We start from the raw sequence: 12,571 nt of genomic DNA, 5'->3' as shown, positions 1-12,571 counted from the left end.
GCAGTCTCTGAAATATCCTGCATCTTATTTTCCAGGCTGTTGCTCATTCCAATAGAAGCAGTGCAAGAATCACTTTCTCCTCTGCCAGTGGCTACTGTTAATCTATTAGTCCTTGTATCCCCCCAATCTAGCAGTTTTCCAACCCTCCTAACACTGCCTCGATAGCATCAGCAAACATTCTTGCACCCTTTCTATTTAAGTGTATCCCATCTCTGTAGAAGCAGTCTCTCCTGTTAACAAGTACAGACCAGGCTGAAAAAAATTCTACCCCTTGAGCCCTGCACAATCTTTCGAGGGCCGAACTGATCGACAGGGCTCTCATCATATACTCCCTCCTATCGTGTCTGGGCAGAATTGCAGACACTTTCAAATTCAACCCTAATTCACGGCTTTTTTTCATCAGTGATATATATCTTATAAACTTTAATGTTGTATTTCTGTGGCATTTTACTGAAAGACAGTCAATTTCATTGGACTTTGCACCACAAAGCCCCATGAAATATCACATATTACAGTGAATAAACACTATTATGGTGCATTTATATTTTTCAACGTACAATATCACAGCACCTGATGAATAATCTGTTAATGAATTTAAGAAGCAATATGCAAATTTAAAAAAAAAAATCAAAATTTAATGTACTCATTTATTTATTAAAAGATGAACCACCTTTTTGCAGAAACTGCAAAAAAAAAGATGGTAAAACGCTTTATCACTAACTATACCAGTGCTTCCCAAACCTTGGTAAAAGTGGTTTTTCTTTGGGTAATGACACACCTCGGAATACATATTAAAATTTACCATAAAAGTGTAGAAGTACTCTGAAGAAAGTGATCAGTCAGTGTGCATCAATACTGTAAAATAGCCTAACAAGTATTTATTTGCTATTTAATAAATACGCCATATGCTTATTAGATTGAATCATTTTTTCCGTGCTCGCATGCACGTGGAGAATTGACAAAATAAGTCTACACGTACCCCCCCCCCCCAAACTAAAATGAATGAGTCTAGTTATCTAGTCAACTTTAGGTGCAGTGTGTGGCCTAGCGGTGGCGGTGTGAGGTATATCACGCTGGCTGTATTTATAAATTGTACCGTACACATTTGGAAAAGGTAATCTTCATTATATTATTTTTTGTTTTTTTAAAATAATATAAATCCTAATTTTCGTCTTCTTTCTTACCCAGAATGAGTGCTACCAGACGTCCTTATGTGCCAGACTTCATTGAGCTAGGTTTCACCTATATCGAAGACAAGTGAATCATGAAACCACAATGTGTTGTATGCTCTGCCGTTCTATGCAATGAGTCATTGAAAAAGAGCACGCTCAAAGACCATATAAAGCAGAAACATTCAACATTGTTGTCCAAACCTTCATCATATTTTCAACATTTAGAAGGGATTATAAAGAAGCAGCGACTTACTAACAAGGATTCCAAAGCAATTAATCAAAAGGATGCAGCAAAAGCAAGCTTTGAAGTGGCTTACCTGATTCAAAATCAAAGATGCTACACAATAGGGGAAACGTTCATCTGGCCAGCTGCTATTCTCATCAATGAAATAATGTGTGGGTCTGACCAAGCACGAAAAATGGCAGCAGTGCCATTATCCAATAATACCGTTAGTCGCCAAATTGAAATCATTGCTGGAGACAAAGGCAGAACTTATTCGTCATATCATTCGGAGTGGTAAGTGTGCTATTCAACTGGATGAAACCACGGATGTCTCCAACGACTCGCAGTTGATGGTCTACATCCATTATAAGTTTGAAACCATGATTGAACAAGATCTTCTTTGCTGCAAGCCTTTGAAAACGACCTGTAAAGGAATTGACATATTCCACGCTATTCATGCATTTTTTAGCGAAGAAGGTTTAACGTGGGATTCCTGTGTGGGGATTAACAGTGATGGTGCTCCCTCAATGTTGGGTCAGCGTTCAGGCTTTATAACTCATGCAAAGCAACACAACCCCAAAATTCTATCAACACATTGTATGATTCACCACCAAGCTCTGGCCATCAAAGGTCTTGTTCCTGAACTGGAGGAAGTCATGAAAATCATCATTACCATAGTGAACTTAATCAAGGCAGGCGTTTTAAACACAAGACTTGTCAGAACCTTGTGTTCTGAAACTGATTCATTACATAAGCACATTGTTTTCTACGTGGAGACCCGCTGGCTCTCAAGAGGGAATGCTCTGAATCGCTTTTGAAAGCTGAGGATTGAAATTGAGTTTTTGGTTGAAAAGAAGCATGCTCTCGTTGAAAGAATTTCCAACATGAAGAGGTTAGCTCAGCTTAGTTATTTAGTTGATATTTTCTCCAACGTGAATGCACTTAATCTGCAACTTCAAGGAAAAAAGGAAAATAGGATTTCTGCAAGTAAAAAAATAACAGCGTTTCAAAGAAAGCTCGAGTATTGGCTAAAAAAAGCAGAGCAACAAAATTGTATCCTTTCTTTGTTCTTGGAGGATGCTGATGGGTTTGATTTCAGTGAAGTGAAGGATGACATGATCACCCACATAACAAAACTATCTTTCCGTTTCAAGGAATACTTTCCTGAACTAAGGTCTATATATCAGTGGATTGTAAACCAATTTCTGTGTGACTTAACTGAAATCGTCACTAGTGTTAATGGTTTTGCAGGTCAAGCTTAGGTCAAAATGTTATTTGTAGAAAAGAAGGACCATTTGTAGTCTATCTTGTTACAGGATACGCACGATGAATATCCTGTGGTTGCTGGAGAGGCCATGATGCAATTATTGCTGCTTCCAAGCATCTGCATGTGTGAAGTAGGATTTTCCACTCTTGCCTTCATAAAGAGCACAAAATGAAACAGTTTGCTCAACCCCAAATACGATGTGATGTGTGCTCTGTCTCTAATTGCTCCCAATTTTGCAGAACTAGTAAATAAGATGGAGCAGTGGCATTATGCAAAGGGTACTAGGAAAGTTTTGCAATACAGCTTTGTTTATTTAATTTTTTCAAAGTAATTTCCTCTACATTCAATACACCTCTCCATCCTCCGAAACCAATCTTTAAACCAGTTCTGCCAAGTTTCACTAGGGAGTAAAGCACACTCGTTGTCCCAAGCCCGTAGAAGGTCCTCATCACTGGAAAACCGCCTCCCTTTTAGCTTCATTTTCACATGCGGGAACAGTGCAAAGTCGCAGGGAGCAAGGTCTGGACTGTAGGGAGGGTGCTCGAGAAGTTTCAGTCCCGTCGTGGTCAAATATTCGGTGCAGGCTTTGGCGCGGTGAGCTGCAGCATTATCGTGATGGAGGTACCAGGTGTCCATTCTTGACTTTGGCCGCAGGTTCTTCATAGATCCAATGACTTTAGGCAGGCATTGTTCAGTATACCACTTAGCTGTGACTGTCTTCTGTGTGTCCAAAACGACACGTTCCACAATTCCACTCGATTTGAAAAATACAGCTATCATTTTCTTCTTTACAGATCGGGATTTTCTGACAATTACGGGTGTGTCGTCATCATCAAAGACCGAAACTTTGTTTTGAGCCTTGGTCGGCAGATCGTAATAGTACAGCGAAGTCTCGTCACCTGTCACGATGTTGTTCACATACCGAGATTGTCCCTTATCAAACTTTTTTAACATCTCCCGGCACCAAGTCACACGTCGTGTCATCTGCTCTTCAGTCAGTTGATGCAGCACCCAGAGAGAACAAGTTTCTTGACGTGCAAATGATCTTGCAGAATCGAACGAATTGCTGGTGCATTTAGGCCCAAAGTATCCTCTATCTGTTGGTAGGTCACTCGCCTGTTTTCGTCAAGCATTTTCCTCACAGCAGTAACGTTTTCCTCCATAACTGACGTTCGTGGCCTTCCCAGCCTCTCAGAATCCTCCAGAGTGAAATTTCCCCTTTGGAATTCTCTATACCACCTGAATATCGTTGTACGATGTGGACAATCATCATCTAGTGCAAGAGTCATTTCTTCTAAGCACTGGTCTATGGTTAAACCACGCACGAAATTATACTGCAAAATTGTCCTTATCTCATTTCGTGACCACGATGCCATCGCAAGCACTTTACACTCTCACTACTAATGAATAACTGAGCCCATCGACTTGGCGCAGCGGCTACTATGCACGTATGAACATGTCTCAACATGCAGCAACAAGCAGCTTCCTGTGATTCATTGTTGCGTCATATTGCAAAACTTTCCTAGTACCCTTTGTACTCATTAGCTGGGACCTGGGTGATGAAATATTCATGGTGAATAATTACCAAATTTTGTGTGGCTGCTAAAATGTTTAAAGATGTTAAAAATAAAGACATTGCATCAAGCATATTGTTTGCTTCTTATTTTTTACCAATCTCTTCACTTGTCATATGTTTTCTGTGCAGTTAGTGTTTTAACCTACATTGGGTAAAAAGGACTTTCTGATAAGTGGTTTTGGGTAATGAAGGAAAAAGTTTGGGAAGCATTGAACTATACCACAACAGTGAGAGTGAGAGAGAGAGAGAGAGAGAGAGAGAGAGAGAGAGAGAGAGAGAGAGAGAGAGGTCAAATAAAGTAAAAAAAAAAAGAAATTCTCCATTGTAAATCTGAAGAGTTGGCAGCTATTTGTTGGGTACAACAAGCATCAGAACAATTTCCCAATTTTAGAATCAGGTCAGAATGGATATTTAATTTGCTTTCTATGGAAATGAACATCAACTATTTTTTGAGTTGGATACACAAAATCATTTTTTTTTTTTCAGCCCAAATTGTAATGCTGTTAATAGCAGCTTGATGTTGCTGCTCAATCATACTCATATTTTGTGAATGACAGAATATATGCTGAAGTCATCTGCATATAGCATAGTAAAAATAGTTCATGGAATCTTACATTATAATTACTCATAATAAAAAAGAGTGGCACTTAAGACCAAATCCTGCAGTAAACCTTGAAAGTGCAAGAAGAGAGGAGATCACATTCAGATCTGGATGAACTGATATTTCAGGACCATATGGTACAAGCTGCAGTTACTGATAACACAGTATTAGCTGACAATGTCAATAAGGATGTCTGATGATAAAACCCAACAGCAGAAAGTAACAATGCACTGTATACTGCAGAAAGAGTCTGGATTTCTGGGCATTTTAAATGAGGCAATTTTGACATTGTCAGTGGCCTACTAACACATTAAATGTTACACCCTACCATATTTTACATATTTCTTGGGCAAATTGTTTTACCCTTAGTTTAGAGAGAGAGAGAGAGAGAGAGAGAGAAAATCTTTATTGCAACTAAATTAATACAATGTACATATATAGATTTAAGTAAAGTTGCAATTGTCCCATCACGGCCAACGGCCAGGGGCTCACATGAGAATAGATAATTAGATAATGCACATGGATAATAGATAATGCTCACATCAGGATATATGATGGATAATGCACATTCTAAAATTGAAGATGTAACATGTAAACATGTCATTACACTTCCTCACATTGCACAGTATTAACTATATTTACAAGTGACATCGTACGGTTATATTTACAATAAAATTTACAATCAATACCTTCACGATAACTATAAGAATAACTTATTATACATGTTTTTTTGTGGGGGGGGGGGCTACTTAGCACCAACAATCATTCATCTTTTAACAAATTATGCTGTTTTCCCAAGTTCTGATATAATCACCAGTTCATAATGCTGCACATAACAGAACATAGCAAATACTTTCAAAAATTCAAATTATTATCTTAATGGCATCAAGAGCATGTTGCTCATATCCATATTAGTATTTTTTTTTTTCTCCAGAAGTGTATGTTTGCAGGCCAATTTGTATGTTGTGGGCTGAAAAATCCAGAATAACTTTTGGGTATTAAAAAAAAAAAAAAAAAAAACGCTCTCCTTCCACCTAAAAATTGGCTAGCTGCAGCCCTCAACAGAAGGCAATATAGAAATTCTTCTGTCGTGAAACAGCAATGAGTAGACCTATCCAAACAAGTGGCAGACACCAATGTACCTAATGCTGACTAAGCTGCCATAAAAGGCTGAGCCACTGATGAATACTGTCATAAATGCTCAACTCATCTTTTATTATGCTAGAATAGTTCATTCTGCACTACTCTGAGAGGGAAAGGGGAAGTCAGATTTCATATTGAAAAAAACTTTCATCATTATAATAACAATTACTAAATTCTAAAAGAAAATTTAAGCTAAAATGTGTAATCTATATTCCTAAATTTAAGTTAGGTTCCATCATAGCACTTAAAACAATAACATGAAACATGCTAAGTATACATACCTTTTGGATACTCTTCTGTTTCAATCAACTGTTGACTCATCTTTTCTTTCTACAAATAAATCAAATAATTTTATTTCTATTAAAAATTAGTCATCAATCGTGTGAAGATTTTTAAAGATTAGTACTCAATTAAAAAAGTAAAAATAAATTAAATTAACACAAAAGCACATAATGAAATCATTCGTAGACTGCGCTTTACCCTTTGGACAGTTGCAAACAGGAGGTTAACTGCTGCAATATATGGTATTTGATTGGCTAAGCTGGTTTTTACTTTCATTTCAATTATTTTTAAAACAACAGTATGATAAACTTTCATTAATCTCGCTCTTGTGGGACTTTAGGATGATTAGATAATCAAATATTGCATATACACCAAAGAGCCAAAACATGATGACCAGTGAAGTCGTTATGCAAATCGAAACAACTACAGGTGTACTACAGCACGTGCGCGAGTCGGGACATGGTTCTTGTTCTTCAGATGGGAAAGGCAGCAGACTTAAGCGAGTTTGACGAAGGCCAAATTGTAATAGCCAGACGACTGGGTCAGAGCATATCTGAAACAGCACAGCTGGTGAGGTGCTCAAGGTCAGCCGTGGTTAGTACTTACCAAAAGTGGTCCGAGGAGGGGGGAACCCATGAACCACCAGCAAGGTGTTGGACGACCACGGCTCATCAATGTTCGAGGTGAGCGAAGGCTCACCCAGATGGTACAAGGCAACAGAAGGGAGACTGTGCCGCAACTTGCCAGTAATTGGAATGCTGGTGACAGGAGTAATGTGTCACAACACACAATACATCGAACCCTGCTGAAAATGAGGCTGCATAACCGCAGGCCGCTCTGAGTTCCCATGCTAACCACGATTCACTGGCAATAGAGTCTACAATGGGCATGCAAGCACTGAAACTGGACCGTGAGTGATTGGAAGAAGGTTGTCTGGTCTAATGAATCACGTTTCCTGTTACACCATGTGGACAGCCAGCTACGATTCAGTCCGATTTGTCTCTTATTTTAATCATTTATATATTTCAGCACAATTCATCCACCTGCTGATTTGCATACACTTCTGGGTGCTGCAATTTCAATGTCAGAGAGTATACATACACAGGCGACTCCCAATAACTCAAAGTTGAGCTACTGGAAGTCTACTGTACTGTAAGGGGGGGGGGGGAAGCACTATAGGTTACCAAAAATTCAACTTATTGAAACACTGCTTTTACTATTAAAAATAAGTTACTACAAGGGTCAGTCCACAAGTAATGCCTTCTTTGAACATAAAAGTAAGACAACAGATACAACATTGAAATTTACATCATTTATTTAAAAAAAACTGTGGGAAGCTTGTATACATTTGTATACAACCTTGTTCATCAATACATTTTTTCCATCATTCTTTCCAACTCACGTATGCACTGTCGTAAAAAGGGTGGACTCTGCTGTTGAAGCCAGCCTGTGACTGTCCTTTTTCAGTTCCTCATCACTCAAAAATGTTTCCCACAAAGATCTCTCTTCATATGTCCAAATAGGAGAAAAAAACAGCCAGGCTATATGCAAGATTTGGCAAACTCTCCACCCTAGGTCTGCAATTTTAATCTGATTCATATGAGTAGCATTTGGCTTGGCATTATCATGTGTAACATGATTGGTGTCATGTTAGAGCCTTCCCTTTTTTTTTTTTTTATAGCTTATCAAGTGTTTGCCAACAATAGCTTACCTTATTACATTCTCACATTTCTCTAAAAAAAAAAAAAAAAAAAAAAAAAATTCAAGGTTTTTTGTTCCACTGGAGATGTGTCCACTCCACAGACTGGTATTTAGAATAAAAGGTTGAGCCAGGGCTCGTCAGCAATCTCAGACCTTGAAAAAAAAATTGACAGTAATTGCACTCCTGCAACAGGTCTTGGCAGATCCTACCTGAAGGATTTGTTGATTTCAAGACCTAAATTAAAAAAAGGCATTATTGAATTTGCATGAAACTTGATTGGTTACCATTTGAAGTGTTACATATTATGTACAGAAATTTGTAACACAGTACCACTTATCCTTTCATGTTCAGGCCATGAACTTTTCAAATGAACGATATGCTACAAATGGTTACCCAAGCAAGTTTCATGCAAATTCAATAACACCTTTTAAAATTAAGGTCCTGAAGTCAACAAAGTTGTGTGAATGAGGAAAGATGAACAAAATCAGTCACAGTGCAGTCATCCACTATTTGGAAAGAAAAGGTCTAACACTAAAGGCAATTCATGAGGATATGAAATGTTTTTGGCAATGGTCAAAAGCAATCCATGAGGATATGATTACAATATTGGGGAGGATGCTCCTTTCTATTTCATGGTTAAGAAGTGGGAAGCAGAAAGATCTGGTGATGAGTGATTGACAATTAACAGTTCAGTACATTGTACTGAACTGTTAACTGTACTGAGATGCCCAATGTCTTGGGCATCTCAGCTGAATGTGTGTACTGCATAATAACAGAGGTTTTCGCTATGAAAAAGGTATCAACATGATGGTTTGCAAAGTTGACAGCATATCAAAAATACACAAGAATTGTCAAGTGAGGCGAACATCTGCATTGTATAATTTCATGCAGATCCAGCAAATTTCCTTGCTGGATCTGCTTGACCATGAATGAGATATGGATCCATCACTTTGAGCTAGAGACAAAGGAGCAGTCCAGAGAATGAAAACACAACTCGTATAATCCCCTCCAAAGAAAGCCAAGTCAATTCCTTCTATCGGCAAGGTGACAGCATCAGATTTTTGAGATGCTGATAGTGTTGCTAGTAAATCACTTTCAGAAAGGCCAGACAATCACAGACAATGTTATACTGACCTTGTGAAGCAACTGCATGAAAACAAAGAACACCACAGAAAACTCAGCAAAGGAGTCTTGTTCCAGTGGGACCAAGTACCTGCTCACAAGTCTGTCAATGCTGCACTGCATGAGCACAGCTTTGAAATCTTGGACCATCCCCCCTATTCACCAGATTTAGCAACAGTGGACTTTCATCTATTTTGTAATTTGAAAAAATACCTAGTTGGCATCCATTTTCCCACCAACAGTGATGTCACTGCTGCAATGGATGCATTGCTGGAAGCCTAAGAGAAAAAAACTTTCTTTCCAGATGGAATCAACACACTGCAGCATTGGTGGCAAAAGTATAGACTCCAAAGGGGACTATGCTGAAAAGAAACGCGTTACCAGACTCCTCAAACAAACCCTTCATACTAGGGCCAAAAACTTTATAACATCCCTTGTATTGAGAGCAAAGTGGAGGAGAAATTGTTGAAGATAAACATGTTATTTGGTTTTTAGGAGCATTAGCAACTAAGGCCATATTGTTCCTCGAAGATAAACATGAGAAAGGCACCTGGGGTGGATGGGATCTATCCAGTTATATTAAAGGAGGCAGCAAAGGAAGTAAGCAAACCCTTAGCCATAATTATGAGAGCTTCCTTGGACTCAGGGGAAGCACCCATGGACTGGAGATGTGCAAATGTGACCCCAATTCACAAAGGAGGATCAAAGGGCGACACAAGTAATTATAGACCTGTTAGTTTAACTTCTGTTCCAGGGAAATTAATGAAGGCACTAGTTAAAGAAGAACTGCAGGATCATCTAGACAAGACTTCAATTATAGCTCGGACACAGCATGGGTTTGTTAAGGGGAAGTCTTGTCTGACCAATCTGATTGGATACTATGATGTGGTCACAAAGGAACTGAATGCAGGTAATAATTTTGATATCATATATTTGGACTTTAAAAAGGCTTTTGATACTGTTGCACATGAAAGACTGCTACACAAATTGGAGCGGCACCTCCATAGCCAGGTGGGCAGGAGCAACAGTGCATAGCACACGTTTCTTAATTAGACCGGAGTTCGAGCCCGTGACCACTAAATACGGAGGATGTGGAAAAGTCAGGGAATGACCACCGCATATCCCCAGAGCAATATGGCCTTAGTTGCTAATGCTCCTAAAAACCAAATAACAACAACAAATTGGAGCAGTGTGGCATTGGACGTTCTTACGACGTAAGAACACTCATCGGTGAAGACAGGATATTAGAGCTGGAAAAGGAATTAGAAAATGTGAATTGGAATATCATCGGTTTGGCTGAAACAAGAAGAAGAAATGAATCACTTATAAGTTTATCAAGTGGAAATCTGCTGTACACCAATGGAAACAGTGAGAGGAGTGAAGGTGGAGTTGGGTTTCTGGTCCATAAAGATTTTAAAAACAACATTTTGGAATTCAAAAGTACATCACCAAGAGTGTCAAGACTAATACTCAAGATTTCTAAGAGATACAAGCTAAAGATTATAATGATTTATGCACCAACATCGAGCCATGATGATGAAGAGGTTGAAGAAATGTACACCGAAATTGAGTCTTCTAGATGAGCAGAAAACCCACTACACTATTATTATAGGGGACTTCAATGCTAAGGTTGGAAAAAGACAAAACAGCGCAGAAAGGGGAACTATAGGAAATTTTGGAATTGGTGAAAGAAATGAAAGAGGTGAAAGACTTGTGGAATTTGCAGAATCTCAAGGACTGTCAGTAATGAACACTTTTTTCAAGAAAAGGGTGAACAGAAAGTGGACATGGAAGAGTCCAAATGGATTAACAACTAATGAAATCGACTTCATCCTCACTAACAGAAGATATATTGTGAATGATGTTACCGTCCTGAATAAGGTAAATGTTGGAAGTGATCACAGAATGGTAAAGATGTACACTTGATATAGATGTAGGAAAGGAAAGGAAAAAACTGACTTGAGTAAATAATACAAAGGTCTTTGGGATAACAGAAGAGGAGAAAAAGCAGTATGTACTGGAACTTAAGAACAAGTATGAGCTTCTGCAGACTGCTGAGGACCAAGATATCGACGAGGAATATTACAACTTTTTGAAAGTGATAAAGCCCAAGAAACCTATAGGGAAAAAGAAATCCAAAGAAGAAAAAATTAGTCAAGAAACACTTGTCATGATGAACCGAAGACGACAAATGAAAAGCAAGAAAAACACTGACAGGGAGAAAATTGAGTATACTGAGTTATGCAAAGCCATTAGAAAGAGACTCAGAGAGGACATAAGAAGATTTAACACAAGAAAAGTAGAACAAGCATTAAGGGAAAACAAAGGATTTAAATCAGCAGCCATGGGCAGCAATACAGCAAGACAAATGATACTGAAACTGAAGAATAGCGATGGTGTACTTATAAACAGCAGAGAAGACATAATTCAAATAGCAGAAGACTACTATAGAGAATTATACAAGGAGCAGGGGAATGATGCCAGCAGTGGGGAAGATGGATTGCAAAGTAACAACACATACGACATACCCAATATTCTTCCTGATGAGGTAGAACATGCATTGAAGAAAATGAAGAATCAGAAAGCCCCGGGGGAAGATGAAGTTACTGTAGAGTTGTTAAAATTGGGAGGAAGAGACATAACACAAAAACTGGCAAGGCTCTTCACAAGGTGCATTAGAAAAGGTGTGACGCCTAAGCAGTGGAATAATGCAATAATAGTTTTGCTGCATAAGAAAGGAGATAAATCAGAAATTATAAATTATAGACCAATTAGCTTGTTATCCCACATCTACAAGTTGTTCACAAGGGTCATTACTAACAGATTAGAAAGAATACTTGATGAGAATCAACCGAAAGAGCAAGCTGGCTTTAGGACAGGATTCTCAACTATGGATCACCTTCACGTAATATCACAGCTAATGGAGAAAGCAAATGAATATAAAACACCATTATGCCTGGCATTTGTGGATTATGAAAAGGCATTTGACTCCATACAGCATAAGGCAATGTTTTGGGCACTGGAAAGACAAGGCATTGATACCCCATATATTATGATTTTGAAGAAAACATACGAGAGTGCTACCTCCTTTATTAGACTAGACAAAGACAGTAGGAAATTTAAAATTGAGAAAGGAGTTCGACAAGGAGACACAATATCTCCGAAGCTGTTTACTGCTGCCCTTGAGGAAGCTTTCAGAAGATTAGACTGGTCGCAGAAAGGAGTCAATGTGAACGGAGAGTACCTAAACCATTTACGATTTGCAGACGACATTGTGGTCATAAGCCATGATCCCAAAGAATTAGAGGAAAATCTTAATCAGTTATGCACAGCTAGTAAGGATTTTGGACTAAAGATGAATATGGCTAAAACAAAAGTAATGATGAACAAGTATGCCACAGAAAGAGAAATAATGATTGAAGGAGCAGTAATTGAAAAGGTGGAGTCATATACTTATCTGGGACAAGTTATTAGCTGTAATAA

The 12,571-nt window shown here is 38.5% G+C and overlaps 1 protein-coding gene across 2 annotated transcripts in view; it reads right to left on the bottom strand.

Moving 5' to 3' along the window:
* Sec16 (endoplasmic reticulum export factor secretory 16) overlaps positions 1-12,571 on the bottom strand; it is a 592,575-nt gene that overhangs the window by 545,889 nt on the left and 34,115 nt on the right. For both annotated transcript variants that reach the window (XM_090389538.1, XM_090389539.1), the window contains exon 2: positions 6,264-6,312. In XM_090389538.1, the coding sequence (XP_090245664.1) occupies positions 6,264-6,312 (49 nt within the window). The remainder of the gene's footprint in view (positions 1-6,263; positions 6,313-12,571) is intronic.

The sequence above is a fragment of the Mastigoproctus giganteus genome, chromosome 2, assembly GCF_048544385.1.
Source record: "Mastigoproctus giganteus isolate SK-2022 chromosome 2, ASM4854438v1, whole genome shotgun sequence".
NCBI classification, from domain to species: Eukaryota; Metazoa; Arthropoda; class Arachnida; order Uropygi; family Thelyphonidae; genus Mastigoproctus; species Mastigoproctus giganteus.
The sequence above is the reverse complement of the archived record's forward strand: the minus strand, read 5'-3'. Positions and strand labels throughout refer to the sequence as shown.